The 17,074-nt window shown below is 46.2% G+C and overlaps 1 protein-coding gene across 3 annotated transcripts in view; it reads right to left on the bottom strand.

Moving 5' to 3' along the window:
- Positions 1–17,074, bottom strand: part of BMP1 (bone morphogenetic protein 1) — a 132,500-nt gene that overhangs the window by 57,804 nt on the left and 57,622 nt on the right. For all 3 annotated transcript variants that reach the window (XM_035138994.3, XM_035138993.3, XM_088657724.1), the window contains 4 exons: positions 14,835–14,996; positions 11,282–11,399; positions 8,194–8,372; positions 7,564–7,669 (listed from right to left, as the gene is read on the bottom strand). In XM_035138994.3, the coding sequence (XP_034994885.1) occupies positions 7,564–7,669; positions 8,194–8,372; positions 11,282–11,399; positions 14,835–14,996 (565 nt within the window). The remainder of the gene's footprint in view (positions 1–7,563; positions 7,670–8,193; positions 8,373–11,281; positions 11,400–14,834; positions 14,997–17,074) is intronic.

Raw genomic sequence — 17,074 nt, 5'->3', positions numbered from 1 at the left:
TTTTCCCAGTAGTGATGTATGGAAGTGAGAGCTGGACCATAAAGAAGGCTGATCGCCAAAGAATTGATGCTTTTGAATTATGGTGCTGGAGGAGACTCTTGAGAGTCCCATGGACTGCAAGAAGATCAAACCTATCCATTCTGAAGGAAATCAGCCCTGAGTGCTCCCTGGAAGGACAGATCGTGAAGCTGAGGCTCCAATACTTTGGCCACCTCATGAGAAGAGAAGAATCCTTGGAAAAGACCCTGATGTTGGGAAAGATGGAGGGCACTAGGAGAAGGGGACGACAGAGGACAAGATGGTTGGACAGTGTTCTCGAAGCTACGACCATGAGTTTGACCAAACTGCGGGAGGTAGTGCAAGACAGGAGTGCCTGGCGTGCTATGGTCCATGGGGTCACGAAGAGTTGGACAGGACTAAACGACTAAAATAGAAGGGGAAGAAATGGAGGCAGTGAGAGATTTTACCTTCTTGGGCTCCTTGATCACTGCAGATGGTGACAGCAGTCACGAAATTAAAAGACGCCTGCTTCTTGGGAGGAAAGCAATGACAAACCTAGACAGCATCTTAAAAAGCAGAGACATCACCTTGCCGACAAAGGTCCGTATAGTTAAAGCTATGGTTTTCCCAGTAGTGATGTATGGAAGTGAGAGCTGGACCATAAAGAAGGCTGATCGCCGAAGAATTGATGCTTTTGAATTATGGTGCTGGAGGAGACTCTTGAGAGTCCCATGGACTGCAAGAAGATCAAACCTATCCATTCTTAAGGAAATCAGCCCTGAGTGCTCCCTGGAAGGACAGATCGTGAAGCTGAGGCTCCAATACTTTGGCCACCTCATGAGAAGAGAAGAATCCTTGGAAAAGACCCTGATGTTGGGAAAGATGGAGGGCACTAGGAGAAGGGGACGACAGAGGACAAGATGGTTGGACAGTGTTCTCGAAGCTACGACCATGAGTTTGACCAAACTGCGGGAGGTAGTGCAAGACAGGAGTGCCTGGCGTGCTATGGTCCATGGGGTCACGAAGAGTTGGACAGGACTAAACGACTAAAATAGAAGGGGAAGAAATGGAGGCAGTGAGAGATTTTACCTTCTTGGGCTCCTTGATCACTGCAGATGGTGACAGCAGTCACGAAATTAAAAGACGCCTGCTTCTTGGGAGGAAAGCAATGACAAACCTAGATAGCATCTTAAAAAGCAGAGACATCACCTTGCCGACAAAGGTCCGTATAGTTAAAGCTATGGTTTTCCCAGTAGTGATGTATGGAAGTGAGAGCTGGACCATAAAGAAGGCTGATCGCCGAAGAATTGATGCTTTTGAATTATGGTGCTGGAGGAGACTCTTGAGAGTCCCATGGACTGCAAGAAGATCAAACCTATCCATTCTTAAGGAAATCAGCCCTGAGTGCTCCCTGGAAGGACAGATCGTGAAGCTGAGGCTCCAATACTTTGGCCACCTCATGAGAAGAGAAGAATCCTTGGAAAAGACCCTGATGTTGGGAAAGATTGAGGGCACTAGGAGAAGGGGACGTCAGAGGACAAGATGGTTGGACAGTGTTCTCGAAGCTACGAACATGAGTTTGACCAAACTGCGGGAGGCAGTGCAAGACAGGAGTGCCTGGCGTGCTATGGTCCATGGGGTCACGAAGAGTCGGACACGACTAAACGACTAAACAACAACAAAACGACTAAACAACAACAACAACATTCCTGGACCCAGGTGGCGCTGTGGGTTAAGCCACAGAGTCTAGGGCTTGCTGATCAGTAGGACGGCGGTTCGAATCCCTGCAACGGGGTGAGCTCCCGTTGCTCGGTCGCAGCTCCTGCCCACCTAGCAGTTCGAAAGCACACCAAAGTGCAACTAGATAAATAGGGACCGCTCCGGCGGGAAGGTAAACAGCGTTTCCGTGCGCAGCTCTGATTCGCCAGAAGTGGCTCAGTCATGCTGGCCACATGACTCGGAAGCTGTCTGTGGACAAACGCCGGCTCCCTCGGCCTATAAAGCGAGATGAGCGCTGCAACCCCAGAGTTGGACACGACTGGACCTGATGGTCAGGGGCCCCTTTACCTTTACCTTATATTCCTGGCAGAGTTTGAGTTCCAACAGATATCATGGAGATTGAAGTCTCCTATGACTACTATATCATCCAAGTTTTCAGTCTGGCTTGGTGATCTATAGCAGACCCCCCACAGCAAGGTCACTGTTGTTCTTCTCTTCTACAATTTTTACCCATATATTTTCAATCTGCTTTCCATGCTCCAGGTCATGGATTTCTTCACAAGTATACACATCATTTACATATAGCTAATGCTACTTCTCCTCCCTTCCGGTTTGGTCTATTCCTTTTGAACAGGAATTCCCACATCCTACTTATGGGTCTCATCCCATCAGGTTTCAGTAATGCCTACTAGGTCATATTTGCCATCCTCTATTAAAAGCTGCATTTCGACTTGCTTGTTTCCCATACTCTGCATATTTGTGTAGAGACAACTGAAACCAGGAGTCATTCCCTGCAGATGCTTCCTTCTTGTAGTTTTTTACCCTTTAGCAGGTGGTACCCTTTAGAATACCACCTCACTTTCCTGTGCTTCAATGAAACTATTATCCCCAGTGCCAGGTGCTTTTCTGTCATCTGTAAAGTTTTTCCCTCCCCCTCAGGATCTAGTTTAAAGCTCTGCTGATGAGGTTCGTGAGACTCTTATCAAACACATTCTTGCCAACTGCTATGAGGCATAGCCCATTTCTTGTCAGAAGTCCTTCTTCGAGGAAGCAGAGACCAGGCTTTTTTCAGGGGGGACTCACAGGAACTCAGTTCCTGCATCTCTCAGGTGGGTTCCAGCACCTCTCAGGTAGGTGCCATTGCCATTCTAAGAGAACAAGGGAGGTGTTCGTGGTGAGTTCCAGCACCTCTTTTGCTAGAAAAATAGCACTGGTGGAGACCATGATCCAAGAAGCCAAACCTGCACAGCCAGTGGTTCCTCTCCGGTATTTTCCTCTCTTTCTGGGTCACGACCTTCAATAGGAAGGAGTGGTAAAAATACCACCTGTGCCCCAAGGCTCTTCAGCCCAGAGTCCCTTGTTATACGTTGAAGGCTGTGATGGCAGCATTATTTGTACCCACATGAATAAGAAGGAAGGAGTAGTGGTCAGTGGGCTTTATAATCTCCACAACAATCCCGTGAGGTAGAATAGGCTGAGAAAGGTCAACTGAGGCCGCCTCAGTAGGCTTCATGGCTAAGTTGAGATTTGAACCTGGGTCTTGCCAGCTCTAATCCTGCAATAGTATTTCCAACTGTGGAATTATTTAGACTCCCCAGGCAAATGTTTCACCGCAACGCCCTCAAGCTCTGCCTGGAACAGGGGCAGGGAGCCTGGAGGCTTTGCAGATGTGGTTGGACTACAACTCCCAGCATCCCTGGCCACTGCAACGCTCTGTTTGCAGTACAGTGGTACCTTGGCTTTCAAACGTAAACTGTTCCGGAAGACCGTTTGAGTTCTGAAATGTTCAAAAACCGAAAACTCAAAAGCCGACAGCTAGGCCGCAGGATCTTGCACTTAGTGGAAGCCGCATTTTCTGTTTGAAAACCGAAGCATTTACTTCCAGGTTTACGGCGTTCGAAAACCGAAATGTTCATCAACAGAGATGTTCAAAAACCGAGGTACCACCGAGGTTTCCCTACTGAGGATGGTTTCAAGTTAACCTGGAGGACAAAGGATCGTCCCTGCTAATGCCTGATACAATTCCCCAAGTCCATGCCCATCAAGCTGTCTGACCTATACGGTACTAACCCTTCCTACCCCCAATTCACAAACTGACAGGAGGCTAATGCCAGACAGCTGATATTCTGCACAGCAGGCTGCTCACTTTCAGCCTGGGGTCCTGAGAGGGAAATATCCTCTCTTTTTCACAATTATCCTCTCTTTTCCCCACAATTTTACTTATCAAAAACACAACTGGCATTTACTTGCGCAAAAGCACAGCCACGTGGACATCAATGCACAGAAAAACAGGCAGAAGTGGTCCAAGCCTGAGAGGGAGGCAGAGGGAGCTGCAGGCATTTCACTTGTGCGTAGACTGCCTCCTTCCGCCTTTCCTAAGGCAAACATTTGACCCTGCTCCTGATTCTTAGAGAAATCTGGATTCTGCCTCCCTGCTGCCAGGCCTCATTAGGAGCCTGCCAGGGCTGTTTCTTTGACAGGGGCCTTGGTGTTGGCCTTGGGACCATCACGTGACAAGCCTTCCTCTACGGCAAAGCATGAACTTGTTCAGTAGCTGCTCCAGGATGACCCTCTGGCACCAGACGGTACGCAAGATGCAAAGCAGGGGTTCCTCAGGGATCCGCGGTGGAATATCCCCGTTTTAAAGTGTGTCAAGGCAGAGTGGCTGAGTCAACAGTTTTTCCTCTTCATTACCCCTGACAGCACCCCCCTCCCCTGCTGCTTGTCCCCCAGTCCCTCCACATGCCCTCTGGCACCAGTGCATTCCCTGCCACATAATGAGGCAGCTGTTTCTTTCTCTCCCAAGCTCTCCAGCTCTCGCCTGGGCACATGCAGGAGCCCATTCAGCAGTTTTTTCTGTGTCTGGTTGCGCCTGGACTTAGAAAGACCTACTGTGGTGCTATTCAGAAGCCAGACTAGGAGAGAACAGAACATCAGGGTTCCATGCATGCCTGGCAGCTTGCACATGGACTCCCCTTCCTATGGCCTCAAAGAAAAGAGACAAAGGGTGAATGAAAGTGGTCTCCTGGCGCAGAGAGAGAGAGAGAGAGAGAGAGAGAGAGAGAGAGAGAGAGAGAGAGAGAGAGAGAGGGAGGATGGGATTAACAATCTTGTCATATGGCCTTCCTTCTGAGTAATCCCATCATAGACAACACTACGCTGCAGGCTGTGTCACCATCACCATCACCTGCACCTCTTCCTCTCCTGTCAGCCTGCTTCCTTCTTCCGCTTCTCCCATTTCACACTTCCCTCCCCTCTGGCCACCATTATCGCCAATCCTTATAATTCTCCTTGTAAACCAGCAACTATGTGCAGAGTGTGCACGGGGGGGGGGGGGGGAGAGACACAATCTTGTCTGTGGTGCCATACCCTGCTCTGGGAGAAAATGGTAATTCACTAATCCTATGACTTAAAAAAGAAAAGAAAAGAAAAGCTAGAGGCCTTCCCTGATGTTTTAAAGCAAGGGTGGGAAACCTGTGGTCTTCCAGATGTTGTGTAGGACTACAACAACCATGGGCCATGCTATAAACTTTATAGGGCCAAAGGATCAATTCTCCGCCAGAAGCACAAAATCCTCTTCTCGAATAATGGAAGGGGAGGGGTAGCCTTGCCACAAGGAGTGAATCATTATACTTCTGATGACAGGCACTGACCTGGGGGCTGACGTGTTGTGTGCTTGATGGCTGTCCCATCAAGAGAGGCCAAGCAGGCCTCCTTCCAAGGCAACGTTCACCGGCCAGACTGCCTGGCCCGGGGAAATGCTCCGCAGCCCAGGGTGACCACCTGCCCCCTCAAGATGGGGGAGGGGCTGAGCCCCATCCCAGCAGACATGGGGGGGCTGTAGAGGCCTCAGCCCCATCAAGTAGGCAACCCTGCTTCTGATTCTAACATTTATTTATTTGTTTATTTTTTTAAAAGAACTACATACTAAAGAATGAATGCACACCCCAGTTTTTGCAACAGAGGAAGGAATGCTTTTCAGAGAGCTAAACAACAAAATAGCGTGCATATCACCAACATATATATATCTATAATATGATGTCAATTCCCAATTTTAACTGGAGTCAGAAAGAGGCCCATTTCTCAGTGAGGCAGCAAACCTTCCCTTTGCCTGGACCTCTGCTTTCGGCTGCAGGTAGGATTTCACCTCAATTCTATTTCCCCCCTGCACACAGAAAACAAGTTTGTCAGGGAGAAGGCTAGGCTAGAGTCTTTCTCCTTAATACCAGGTTTTCTCTGGGGTGGGGTTTTTCTTGCATTCAGTCACATGAGCTTCCACCTGCAGTCTAAAGTGGTCTAGCCAAGACTCACTGGAAGGAGGCTAGAGCTAGATCTCTCTTCCTGTGGGAGGTCATTCAAGGAGGCCACCTGGTTCAGAGGCCAGACCACCCACTCTTGGTCCCCTCACAGTTCAACCCAGGTTGCTTCCAGACAATCTGTTTACTGAACATTCATCCCGATTTGTTTGCACAAAGCTTATGGAGAGGTTAGACAATGGCAGGTTAAGCAAGTGTGACCCCCCACTTTCTGGTGCATTTTCCTGTCGCTTTCCTCACCACAAAAAGTCAACTGGCTTTCATCCAAAAATGCCTTGTTTGTTTGTTTGTTTATTACCTGAACCAATCTCAAAAGCTTTCGTTGTCAAAAGAAACCGATAGAGCGAAATCTTGTGGGAGGACCACCTCACCCCACACCTTCATATACTGCAATGTGCGCCAGCATGTTTCTTTTTTGAAAGTTACATGAACACAAGATGAAAAATCATTGCAACCAGGCAAGGCAGCTGACTGCAGCTGCTTCCAGACACGGGGCTTCTAGCACTCATCATCATTGTTCTTCCGCTGCAACTGACTTTCTACACTACTGGGGACCCTGAACTTCTTTGGTATGATCCTCCTGCTAGTCCTGCTTCACACCAGTGGATATCACACAGCTGCTGGGGGGGGGGGAGAGCAGGAATATGCTGTTCCCCTGAGCAGTTATTTGGGGGTGGAGATTTCAGGAAGTTGTGACCAGGAAGGATTCTCCTCTTTTTATATATATATAAAAATTAGCATTATATGTTACAGCACCATAACCCTCTTTCGCTTAAGCAGTGTTTCACTAATATTTTTTTAATATAGCCAGAAAAGCATTTTAATGATAATGTAGAGATTGATTTTTTTTAAAAGAGAGATTATAAAATGGTGTCCACCCAAAAAGTTTATGGTGAATGTGTGTTGAGCTGTGAGAGGTTCACCTGCCAAGTACAGTACTGGCGTTAAAAGAAAAAACACCTCCTTTTTAAAAAACAAAACAAAACAGTAGAGTTCTATTAGGGGCAGCTACACCTGTGGAGAATGTGGTACTCTTCCATCCATCTCAAAAGAGACAAACTTTCTATGGTAAGAAAAAGAAAGAAAGCAGCACTAAGAAAACCTGGAAGATTACACATGTGGAGCCCCTGCAAAATTTGAGGGGGCAAGACATGGCAAATCCACACTAGAGCTGGCAAATGGCTGTTCTTGGGGACATCAATTAGAGGAAAGAGTAGCCGGGGGGGGGCAGATAGGAGCCATCAGAACAAGGACTAACTTTAGGCCCCCAAACAACTGGAGTCACTCCTGAGAATGGTTCAGATATAGATTTCCTACTCTTGATGAAAGGGGTTGACTTAGGTATTAACTTCTGATGCCCAGACCAAGTGGGTCTTTAAAATCCCTCTCAGGCTTGCGAATGAAACCAGGAAACCTTTCCCCCAGGGTGTGGCCTTCACCTGAAAGAAGAGCCAGGTGCGCCTGCGCCTGTGTGTCAATGCATATGGGCTGAATGAATGTAAGAAGTAATAGCATCTTGGACTCTCACTTGGAGAAGGTGTTCCTGGCATAGTGCATTATGCTGTCAAAATCGTACGTCTCTCCCAAAGACTCCACCTCTTCATACTCCATCTTCAAGAAGTTATACTCCTGCCCTGCGGAAACAGCAGGAGGTAGAAGCATGAGAAAAGCAGACTAGGCTAAGCTGGCCATGGAGCAAATATCTCTCTCTCATGTATTAGCATCTCCCAAGTCTCCTGCTCACACAGAACTGCCTTGGCTTAGGCTGCTCAGTGATGCTGACTCAGCTATATGCTTCACTGTTTTTGACTCTGCACAAGTTCAGCAGTGAAATTTGAGGTACACATTTGCCAGCTTGTCCCGGGCTCTGCCATTTTCTAACTTTTTCCAATGTGCTGGGCAGAGTGCTCTCAGAAGGAGAATATGTAAGCAGTGCATAGGTAGATACAGTATATACTGTATATATGAGGACAATATGGGGCAAGAAAGCAGCAGAGAAGAACGCTGGTCAGATGGCAAGGTGAGTGGCGAATGGATGAAGAAAGAACAGTGGGACTAAGGACAGAACTCCCATGTTCCACCAGACAAGCATCCTATGCCGGACTGCTCATGCTCATGCTCTAGAAGACTAGAACAGGGAGAAAAGGGGTACTTTTACCTGGCTGGATGTTTTCACGGATAATGGACACGTGCTCATCTCTGTCTGGGCGTGTGTGCTCATGCCAGAAACCAATGACATGGCCCAGCTCATGCACCACAATGCCAAACTTGTCACAGTTTTTCCCAATGGAGATGGCCTGTGGTCCTCCTCCTCTGCGCCCCACATAGGAACAGCACCTGTGAGGAGAACAAGAGAGTGCCAAATTCACTTGCAAATATGCCAAGAACATCTCAGCAGGAAACACAAGCACAAACCTCTTCACTTTTTCCACCATGAGAAGGAGAAGGGTCATTAGAAGGTAAAATCAAACTCCTTTCCCCACCCCCACCCCCTTCCCAGGAGAAGGAAGAACTGGACAAGGGAAAGATCCATGTGACTTCAGAAGATCCCCAGGTGCGCATGGCTAAGAACCCTTGAACACTGCTGTAGGAAGAAGTAGCTATGCCTGACTGGATCTTGTCCATTTCTAAAAAGGGCTGGCAGCAAAGCAATAGCAAACAACTTGAGGCCTGGCACATCTCTCCAAGGGCTCTGGAAACAGGCATCAACTGGCAGCAGGCAGGCAAGAAAGAGATGGCCCTGAGGCAATAAACTCCCTCCAGCCTACATCCTCTTTTATGGTAGATAGGGTACAGAACAAGAAAATGAGAGAAAGCAACATGTTGCAAATCCATGAAGTTTTGACAGGTGGGAGAAAGGCAGCCTTTTAAAAGGTTAAGAAGTCAGTGAGGCTGTGTCTGGCAGCACCCCTGCCTTTCTGGAACCTTTGCAACACTCTCTTGAAGACTTCCTTCTTTAAAAAGTGCCTGTAAGTTAAACACTGGTCATCTTCATCCTCAAATACAAGACCCTAACCTCAGAGCACGCTTCCATTTTTTTCAAACCCAGCAGTAACTAATGCTTGCTGATGGTTTAAGTAATGAGGTCACATTTGGACAGAAAATGTGATCCAGGTGTTTACGTGTAACTACTTTATGTATTTATTAAAAATTATATACTACTTTGATGGTAAAACAACAACAACCCTCAAAGTGGTTTACAGAAAGAGAATTCTCTTTCTCTTTTGCAACCTGCGTTCAAATTAAAGTCTGTTCCATTTTCTGGCCTGGACTAAGATATTATCCACAGAACAATTTTTTTATTGCCTTAGGAGACCTCCTAAAATTCAATCAAAGGCCACATTCGCAAGTAACATTCTTTTAGGGCTACATGGACTAGTTCCCAAAAGGGGGAGTGAAGCATCAAGACCACATGTGACCTCTCTCCTCTTGCTGCAAGGAGGACTTCTGCCAGGCTCAGTTCACTTTCAAAGAACTTCACCTTAGTGTGAACCAGGGATTCTGTCTTACAACCAAGCAATGGTTAGCTTCAAAACAAGCTGCCTTCAAAACATGGTTTATGAATCTGGTTTGTTTAACTAACCATCATTTGTCAGGATTCTTTTACAGCAAAAACAAATTCAGGAGAAGTACTCCCAGCTATGCATAAGGAGCTCCTTTGAATAATGCTAAACCAACCAATGAACCCAGCCAATGCACTGTAAAATGTACAAGCCCACAGATGGACCTGTCTTCAAAGGATGTTTGAGCATTAGAGCTAAACCCATACTTTAACAGTATCTTTCTTTGCATTTTGTATGTTTGGCCACACTCAAGTACATGTGCTTAATAAATTATGTAGTGAGTGACATTGACTTCATGACAGAGCTTGACCACTGTATGGAGAACAGAGTGGCTCAAGGAATGCAAAAGTCACTTAGACCAGCATTCTCTAACCTGGTATTCTCCAGATGCTCTTGGATTCCAACCTCCATCTGCCCTAACCAGCATGGCCAATGTTAAGAAATGATGTGATCTGTAGTCTAAAACATCTGGAGGGCACCAGGTTGGGGAAGGCTGATTGCGACCATAGGTGCATTCAGATGCCATTTATGGTGTGGTGGCTGCTTGTCAATTCACCACAGAGAAAACTATTCGCCTGCCATGCCTAGCTGTGCTATGACCTACAGTTAATTCTGGAGCATAACTAGCCCAACATGTATTCTGCCTGAAAAACACAGTAAAACATAAATAAAAATAATGTATCAATGTAATCAAAACTCTGGACCACAAAAAGCCGAATCCTTCCATCTTAGCATTTCTCTTATTTGCGTAATTTATTAGCATATGTCTAATGATTTATAGGGCAATCCAAGTTCCAACTTGCTCTTGTCCCCTTCTGCTGGCCGAGGCCAAATGGATGCCAGAGAAGTGCCCCTGTTCTGCCACCAGCGCCTTCTGCTCCCAGACCACTGCCAGGTGAAGCAGGAAGCTTGGTGGCGGAACAGAGGAAGTCATTGGAAACTGATGCTCACTCAGAGGTCATTCCTACGCCCAATGATAGGGTAGCGCTCCACCTGCAAAAGAGGTGGCTTCAGTTATGTACTTCTATTGGGCTCACTGGAAAGCCCCAATTTACAGGGCCTTCATTCTAAAATATCAGAGGCAAGAGTCTTAACATTGTTTATCCCAGGACAAAATCCAGGGCCATTTACAGTACATGCATATCAGGATAAAGAAGAACTCCAGAGTTTTTTCCCTTCCACCCGCAAGCCAATTTAATCTTTGTTTCGGCCTTAGAAAATGTTGGGCAGGCATGGAGAGGAGGTTCTCTCAAGAAGTTGTGTTTCCTAGAAGAGATGGCTGTGTCTATACTGCCCACACAGGAGGCAGTGTCAAGTGAGCAATGAACTGTCTTTGACCCCTAATCTAACTAATCCCATAGCTGCCAAGTTTTCCCTTTTCTCACGAGAAGCCTATTCAGCATAAGGGAATTTCCCTTAAAAAAAGGGAGAACTTGGCAGCTATGCTAATCCATACTGGAGCGTTAAGAGGTTTGAGATTATTGTTCAGGGAATTTTTAGAGTTCCCTCTGTCCTTTCCTTTGCCTCTGCCCCCCTTTGTCAAGTTCCAGTTCCCATCAGCCTCAGCTAACAGGGCCAATAGTCAGGCATTCTGAGAGTTGGGAGTCCAGTGTCATCCAGAAAATCAAAGATTCCCCACCCTGAAATCCCATCACACGTTGAGAAGTTCTGTATTTGGCTTACCCACAAGGTCTATAGGTAAACACAATGTAGCTGTCTTCATCATTCCGTTCCAAGAAGGTGACACAGGTGTGCTTCTCCCAGTGGCGCATGGCCTGCCGAAAGACGGCTCGTTGGCTGCCTACAGGAAATAGAGAGAGGCCCAAAGCTGACTAGAGAGGGAAGATGTCTATAGTCCTCACTCTGAGCTGTGTGAGCAATTGAACAATTGTCAAGATGAGCATGTGGAATATATGAGACAGCATATAACAATTGCAATGGCGCTGTAGGAGGAAGTGCCGGTCTTAACCAGAGGGGAGTAGAACTCAGGACTGCTCTCTAGCATCTGAACAGGAAAGGACAAGGTCATCACCAGACTCAGGAATAGAGGGGGCAGGTCTCAGTGGGGACTTAGCCATGTTCCCCACGAGATGCCCATGCTGTTTGTTGGCAGAGCCATAAATATTAATAATTTCAGAACTGCACACATTGCAGAACATAAAAAGTCGTCTGCGTAGGCCCTGCAGATGCTTCTCTGTTGAGATGCAGATGGCATAACCTGGATGTGAGTGTCAGTGATGGCTTGCTAATTTCTGAGTCCAGAAGGGAGCTACTAATAAAAACAAATATAAAATATATGACCTATTTGCCAGAGAACCCCTAATTTTGGAGTTTGCCCTGCTGGTTGCCACATATGATGCTTAACCTTAGAAGCTAGAAAAATGATCACAATCCAGTTTTCAGAGATTCTAAGTATATGGAAATCTAAATTTGTCTGTATCTAGTTTTTTGTTTTTGTTTTTAAAGAAAGCCTAAGACAAGTGAATAAAAAATGAGTTGAATTTGGCCCAGTGCAGAGAGGTGTCCGTCTTGGTAGTGGAGCACAGCATGGAGGGAGTTTTCTCTTGTCCCTAATGCATTGCGTTTTCATGTGGAACTTGGTGTTAAATATTCATAGATGGCTTTAATTTCAAAATTTATGATTCAGTTATTTTAGATCCGATGGTATTGATTGGCATGTTGCTGCTGTCACCATTGTTTTAAATCATTTTTTATCCATCTTGGCTTGGTAGCTACTCTGTTGGTATGAAAGTGGCTGATGAAAACTCCGAACTCATCTTCACTCTCACTAGCTTGCAGGCCTGACTTAAACGGAGGATGAGCTTCCAAGGCATAAGAGCTTCCAAGGCTGGTCAAAACTGGACAATAAATGCCTTACTTCACAACCTGAAATTTAGCAACAGAACATCCAAGTACTTTTTGTTCAGATCACTAAGGAGATGAGGCAATTGGGTTATAACTAACAGGGAACCAAAACAGAGCAACAGCCCTCAGTGAAGCTGCTCCACATGATGCCCAGACTTGAACCTAGAACCTAGATCACTGTTTCTCAAGCCTGGGACTCCAGGTGTTGTTAGATTACAATTCCCATCATCCCTAGCTAGCAGGACCAGTGGTCAGGGATGATGGGAGATGTAGGCTGGATCTAGACACATCAAAGAAGCGTTAAAGAGGTAGAGAACAGGACTCCATGTCACCATCTGGTGGCACAATCTTATATCAAACATACAATGCATATAAATCACTTTTTCTTTACCAGTCTAGCTGAGTCTGTAGTCCAACAACAGCTGGAGACCCAAGTTTGAGAGTGGTCTAGACAGGTAAGGGTCTGTTGCAGCCCCAAGCTGCCTCAGATGGCCTCACCTATCTCGCCTCCTTTCCCTTTCGGTGGTTCAGCTTGGAGAGGAGTGATGGTCAGGGTTCCATGATTTCTAAGATGCAAAGAGCTGGGCAATGAGTGGAAAGAGAACAGGCAAGGCCTTCTAAGGGAGAATGAAGCAGAATTTGTCCCATGCAGGAGCAGTACTCAGAGGTGCCCTTAAAGGCTCATTCTGGAGAACCCCCATTTCTGGAGTTAGGCCTGCTGGTTTTTTTTTTTTTTTGCATTCAATATGCAGCACACTGAGTTCCTGGAGGAGGGGAAACTGGGAGAAGGGTCCATATGCTCTGCAAAGCCTCTCCTACTAGCAGCATTCTTTCCCCTACAGCACATAACATTGTAGGGTTTCTGGCAAGAATGGAGGGTGTGGTTCTCAGAGACTAGCACGGGCACATTCTTACTAATCCAGTTTGTTGAGAATTGATTACTCAGTTAAGGTATGTGGCAATTATTTATTTTAATGCAATCTCAATTACCTAAATCATTAAGATAATCAGATATCTGAATACAGATTGACATGGGATCTACAGACTGAAGTACAGTACAGTATGTGGCATTTCTACTAGAATTCAGACACAGGGGATTTCCCTTGCATATTCCTTTGTAGTGGCATGTACACACTGCATGCTAATAAGTGCTGAGTGCTGAGTTCAGGTGTCTTCTTGTGCACACACAACATAATCCCCAAGTCATCCTCATTCCACGCTACTTGATCGATCAAAAGCACATTCTGATAGGACAGTTATAATCCATTTTGTACCAAGACTGCTCTTCTCAAGCTGCCTATATGTGTACACAGAGGGTACTTTCTCCAGCCCCACCTATTGGGTGACTCCCATAGATGTCAGGTTTTCCTTTTGCTCGCGAGGAAGCCTATTCAGCATAAGGGAATTTCCCTTACAAAAAGGGAGAACTTGACAGCTATGCACTCCCCTTCAACATGTTTAACTTGTCTATGAATGAAATACCATAGGCAAAATAGGAAGTTTAGGTGCCTCTGTATACCAATATACAGTATATTCCTGCATATAAGACTACTTTTTAACCCAGGAAAATCTTCTCAAAAGTCGGGGGGTCGTCTTACATGCCGGGTTGTATTTCTTATACGGCGAGTATATCCCAAACTCTATATTTTAACTGGAAAAGTTGGGGATCGTCTTATACGCCGGAATATACGGTACCTGTATACCTCCTTATATCAGTATATCAACCCATCAGTTCCCAGCCCCTCTCTTTCGAAAAAGTGCACAAATTACTACTACTACTACTACCACTACTGCTACTATTAAGTAATTGAGAGGAGGGGAGTAAATAACACAGTTGTGCATGGATTTGAAAAACATGTCCACTTGCACATAGTATCTGCTATCACACAGAGGTTTTTATCACAACCACAAACTGCAATATACAAAAGCAGACTGTGAAAAAACAGCCCCTCTGTGTTTGAAAGCCTAACTCTCTAAAGGGGGCCATCGTCATATGACATAGCTCTTAAGTCTAGTACAGCCTTTCCTAGGGTGGTGCCCCCAGCTGGCTGGAACTGACAGGAGTTATAGTTCCAAACATCTGGATGGTACCAGGTTAGGGAAGGCTGGTGGAGTATGTCTTGGTATATGAGCATTAACCTGAGAGTAGTACGAGGTTCTCTCCTGAAATGTAAGAGAAGCCAGTTAGTCTATTTTTCATGTTTTGTTTCAGGCGGAATAGTAGGCTTCACAAAAGATGCAGTGCAGAGCAATCTGGCAATCTCTCCACAATATCTCTGCCTCACTGGAATCATGCTGTAGGCCTAGCAGTTTGCTCTTCTGCATCTCTGCATTTTAGGGGAGAATCAGTTTCACAGTGTGTAAAACTTACCACTGAAATTTCCGCTGATCACATAAGGAATGACTCCATCCGGCCACACCCGCTCAAGGCGGGATGTGGCAGCCCGGCGGCTTCGAGGTTGCCCCCGCCCCTGCTTCCATCGCCTCCTCTGCTGCCTCCCTGGTCGCATACTGGTGCTGTTTGAACTGTTCCCTTTGATGGAGACAAGAAAGAGGTTCATGAGCACAGCTCTTTCCCATTTCGTGCAGGGAGAATCCCTAACCCAACTTTCGTTCATTGACTTCAGGGCAGAATTGGCACTCAAGCCCCAAGAGAAAGATAAGCTTGAGTGACCTCCCCATTCCTCCCAAATAGCTGCCTGGGTTTTATTTTTTTAATTAAGTTTTTCAATTTAACAATCCAATAAAGTCCACACTAAAGACATTCTGAATCATAAAATAATCAAACAGTCCAAATATTAAGCCAAATCATAGATCTTTGTTTGACTTCCCATGCTCTGAGGTTGGAGGATTGCTATCATCTCACATTTGTGCTGCTTTCTTAATTAGTCCAGGTGGTTCCCATAAATCAATCTGATGTTAATCCTTCATTCGTTTTCACAGCCTCTGAGTTTGTCCAGCAAGTGAGTTCTATCAAAAGAGTATGTTTCTGTGTGGGTGTTTATTTTCTTCCGTGTCTTTCACTTTCGCTTCTTCATGCCAGTTGTTATCCAATACAACACGTCCCAAAATGGAGGAAATCTGGCTTTCTGCCAATTGTTTCAGGCATATGTCCATACCTTTCCGTTTCGTCTCATACCATAACAGATAAGCCTGTACTTTAGCTAGAAGCCTCAGTTCCCACCTTTCACTCTTAACAGTCCATCAGAATTGATTGCAAATTCATAAATCTTTTCCACACAGTTAACAACTCACACAGAGCATGCCCATTAATTAAGTCCGAATTATCATCTTAAAAAGCAGGGGTTCGCTCGCTCATGGCAGCGACTTTGGAGAGTTGCCAAAGAGACACACAGTGTTTCCCACCCAGCGCCCCTGCCCCCTCATTCCTACTGGATTGGGGGCACGTGTTGAGTGATCTGTGGGTGAAGCTGCCCCCCTGGCCTTGGGGGGGGTTGGGAGGATGGTTACTCCCATCTCATCCTCAAAACATCCCGTGTGAAACGGCAGAGATGTAATCAACAGCAAACCAACCATGGCAAACCAAACCGGAAGTCTCAATGGCTGCCTGGGTTTTAAGTGCATTGAACTGCTTTGCTAATGCTTCTCTTAAGATGCAGATCTCAGTTAACCACGATGTAAGTCCTGTTGAGTGAAAGAAACCACTGGCCCTCTCACCACTTGTTCACCCTCCTTTCCCTCTGGCCCAGAAAAAATGTGATGCGTGCAGACAGTAGATGATGCCACTTGCTTGCTCATTGGTTCTCTGTCTGGCAAACAGTGATGAGGAAGATGAGGACCAGCAAGCACTGCAGCTAATGGCAAAGAGTAACTAGACCCACTGGGGGGGTGTCATGGTGGGGGTCCTGGAGAGTGTCTTGCCAAAGGGCCCACTGAAACTTGGAGCTGGCACCAGATTCCTTATCAACCAATAGTCTAATGCCATTTTTCATGTGTCTAAAGGCCCCTGCTGCCTGCCAAGGTAGGATGCGATACTAGATTAAAGATTGTTTCATATCAATCAGTGAACTTCCGTTTTCCCCTCCGAGTTAATTTTCTCTCCTACTTCTCCTTATCCCCCTCGGAATCCCGCTTTTTGCTTTCTCCTCATTCTGCTGGGACACTCCTTTTTCCAAATTTGTTTTCAGGGCGCAAGACAAGATGTGCCACTATTTACCAACTGAGTGGAGAGTTTTGTTTTTTGAGTACACAGCAAGCAAGCTTTCTCAACCCCAAGGCTTTAACAAGTAGCCCCCAGTGTGGTTAGATCTGAGTTCCCTGCTGCCCTTCCTCCCTGCAATTTGGACCAGGAGCAAAGGCCCCATTGCCAATGGAAGCTTTCTTTCAAATGCAAATAGCAGGTTTAGGGGCTCAGGTTCAAGCTGGCACTGCAGAGGTGCGAGGGAGAATTAAAGCCCATCTCTTCACCAGGGTCACAATCCAAAATGGGGTCCCCACACCTGCTCTTTATGTAAACAAGCTTGAATGGTGCCACATCTGGTTTGCCCGACAGGCTCCTGCCTGTTCTCTTAGGGTTTTCTGTTTCCTCTGCTCAACCAGCCACTGCTAGGGAGGCCTTTCACTGCCCAGTCCCTCTGGGACAGAAAGGCA

Source organism: Zootoca vivipara, chromosome 14, assembly GCF_965207765.1.
Source record: "Zootoca vivipara chromosome 14, rZooViv2.hap1.1, whole genome shotgun sequence".
Lineage (NCBI taxonomy): Eukaryota > Metazoa > Chordata > Lepidosauria > Squamata > Lacertidae > Zootoca > Zootoca vivipara.
Note: the sequence above shows the minus strand (reverse complement) of the source record. Positions and strands in the feature narration are given on the sequence as shown.